The sequence below is a fragment of the Trichechus manatus genome, unplaced genomic scaffold (genome assembly GCF_000243295.1).
Source record: "Trichechus manatus latirostris isolate Lorelei unplaced genomic scaffold, TriManLat1.0 scaffold00057, whole genome shotgun sequence".
Lineage (NCBI taxonomy): Eukaryota > Metazoa > Chordata > Mammalia > Sirenia > Trichechidae > Trichechus > Trichechus manatus.
The window spans coordinates 10,907,552-10,910,389 of NW_004443993.1; the positions used below are offsets into that span (position 1 = coordinate 10,907,552).

General features: G+C 59.1%; 1 protein-coding gene across 2 annotated transcripts in view; it reads right to left on the minus strand.

Moving 5' to 3' along the window:
- FSD1 (fibronectin type III and SPRY domain containing 1) overlaps nucleotides 1-229 on the minus strand; it is an 11,046-nt gene extending 10,817 nt beyond the window's left edge. For both annotated transcript variants that reach the window (XM_023733118.1, XM_004378456.1), the window contains exon 1: nucleotides 45-229. In XM_023733118.1, the coding sequence (XP_023588886.1) occupies nucleotides 45-59 (15 nt within the window). In that variant the 5' untranslated portion in view covers nucleotides 60-229. The remainder of the gene's footprint in view (nucleotides 1-44) is intronic.
- Between the last annotated feature and the right edge of the window lie 2,609 nt (nucleotides 230-2,838).

Consider the following 2,838-nt stretch of genomic DNA (forward strand, 5'->3'; position numbering starts at 1 on the left):
TGTAAGTTTCGGGCTGGCCCCGCCCCGCCCCGCCTGGGTCCTACCCTCTGGTCTTCCATGGCTGCACCCCGGACGCCCTCGCCCAGCCCGGCCCGGCCTGCGGGCCCCGCTCGCTCTTCTGGTCTCGGAGCTGCCTTTGCCGCTGCTGGGAGCCAATGGCCCGCCGAGCCCTCGCCGCCGCCGCCGCCGCGCCCCCAGTCAGCGCTCCATCACTGCGCGCAGTGCGCAGGCGCGCCCGCCGCGGCAGCCTGGGAAATGTAGTTCCGCGCGAAGCCTGGGGCGCACCAGGTGGCGTTGGTAGGGGTGGCTGAGCTGGAGAGAACCCGGGCTGGGAGGTGAGATGCCAGTGTTGGAGCTCTGGCCCTGCTCTGTGACCTGGGGACCATTCCTGACTCACCAGGAGTCTCGGTCTTCCCGTTGTTCACCCCCCACCCCCAACCTCTTACTGCCGCTCACACTGGCATTCTGGGTCCTCCAAGATCTGGCCTTGACCGCTCACACGCCTGGCATTATTGAAAAGCCAAGGCTTTGGCCCAAGAGGGTCTTCAGCCTCCAATGTGTTCTTCCCCCACCCCACTTCACAACCCAACTCCTACACATCCCACAAAGCCCCAGGCTCTAACAGCTCCTCCTCCAGAACTTGGACGCCAGGGCAGAATTCACAGGACTAGGAATGTCTGTGTCCAGCGCTGTCTTCCCCATGGGCAGTGTTTGAGCAAGGGTGATACCGTCAGATCTGGGGGACCAGTGGGAGAAGTTGAGAATGGGTAGCTGTGTGTCAGGACAGGAAAAGACTGAGCCAAATGTGGGGCCATGGCAATGGAGAGGGTGGTATCTGTGTGGCCGAGAGCTGGCCATGTCATACAGCCCATCTCTAAACCTTACAGGAGCTGAGCAAGCTAGACCTGTTCCACAGATGAGATCACTGAGGTGCCCCAGCTCCATCAGACTGGCAGGGCCTGGGGCTGACTATCCCGGATCTCCAGCATTGCTCCTCAGCCAAGGGTGGGGAAGGGGAGGGACTGGGAGCTTCAAAAAGGCAGAAAAAGGGGGAAGGTTTGGGCAGGGGGAGGCTGGGAGGCTGTTCGTGTCTAGCCGGGGAGGCAGCGTGCCTCTGCAGGGTGCCTCCTTGTGGCTGATGGGAACAATTCTTTGAAGGCTGCAGGCATCTCAGTTCTGGGTAAGAAAAGAGGTCATACTGTGGTTGGGGGTGAGACATTGAGGCCTCTGGTCTGCCACCCCCTCCAGGGGGCACTTCCTGTTGCAGGGCGAAGGGTGCAGGGCTGGGAGGAACTCTAGAGCCTATGCACCCCCTCAACTGGCCCCCCAAACTTCTCCCCAGGCCATGGGAGTAGGGACCCCCCCATACCTGTCATGGGACCCAAAGCCATCAGCAGAAACCCATTCCTCTGAACCTCAAAGAAAGACATTTTGGGGGTAAGAAAGGCCGGGATTCTGCCATTCAATCCACCACTATTCAAGCCAGGCCTGTACTCCCTGACCCCCTCCGCACCCTGAGTCCCCTGCCCTGCCAGTGCATGCCCCCAGCGCAGACGTGTTTATATATGATCTTCTAGAAAATTTCCACTCACTGAGACACATCCCCCCTACACACACACACACACACACACACACACACACACACACTGACTTTCAGGCAAAAAACAGTTTGGGGAAACTGAGGCACGAGGTGGCAGGAAGCAGAGTCCCAAGCAGCATCGGCCACCGGACATTGACCTCTGGCCTGGGAGTCATAACAGCCTGGGGGTGGGGTGGGGACTGTGGCAGGAAGTCTGTTGAGTGGGACGGGGAGAGTGCATGCTGGGCGCAGGCTGGGAGACTTGGGGGCTCCATGAGCCAGGGATGGAGTCCCTGAGTGCTGCGCTGATCTTCCTGGTGCATTTCTGGGGTGAGTACTTGGCCCCCGTTCTCCCTTGCACCCTCCTCTTCTCCATCACCGCAGCTGTCTGTCCCTCCCTCTCCAAGCACGCCTAGACCTCATTTGCCAGCCTGTGTCTTTCTGGTACCTGGGGCCTTACGTAGCCTGGAGGAGTCCAGAATGCCCCCCAGTGAGGGCTCCTAGGATAGAATCCAAACCCAACTATGACGTCCATTGCAGTCTTGTGTGAGCTGCCCTGCCAGCCTCTGACCTCCTCCCTTCTCCCTGTTCCTCTGACCTGCTGGCTTTTCTTTCTTTTTGTTCCAACACGCCAGATTGGATCCGACCTCAGGGCCTTTGCACGTGCTGTTCCCACTGCCCGGATCTCATCCTTCTAGCCTCAGCTCAAACTCTGCCTCAAATGCCAGGGACTGGACACAGCGTCCCCTCCTCGGGGTATAACAGGCCTTATTGTGGCCCAAAGCAAACTTTATTTCTAGCCCCAGCCGTGCCTCCCCCCGCCCCACCCCGGGGTTCCCATCTTGCTGGGAGATCTCTGCCATTCTTGTTTCCCTCTCTTCCAATTTAAACCGACTTGTAGTTCTTCTTGGGGCAACCTGCAAAGTCTGTTCCACGCAGTCAGGGTGATCTTCAGACTGAAAGAGAATTGTGTTTTCTCCCCATTCCCCTGGTTTCTCGGCACAGGTTGGTTAAAATGCAAACTTCTCCCGTGCCCTTCGCGCCCTCAGTTGCCTACAAGGCCTTGTATAAACCATCCCCTGCTGACTCCTCTGATGCCATCTCCTCCCACTCTTCCCCTCGCTCACTCTGTTCCAGCCACACAGACCTCCTTGCTGTGCCTCCAACTCGCCAGGCATGGTCTTGCCTCAGGGCCTTTGCACAGGCTGTTCCCTCTGCCGGGGATGCTCTTCCCACTGAGCTCCCCATGGCTGGTTCCT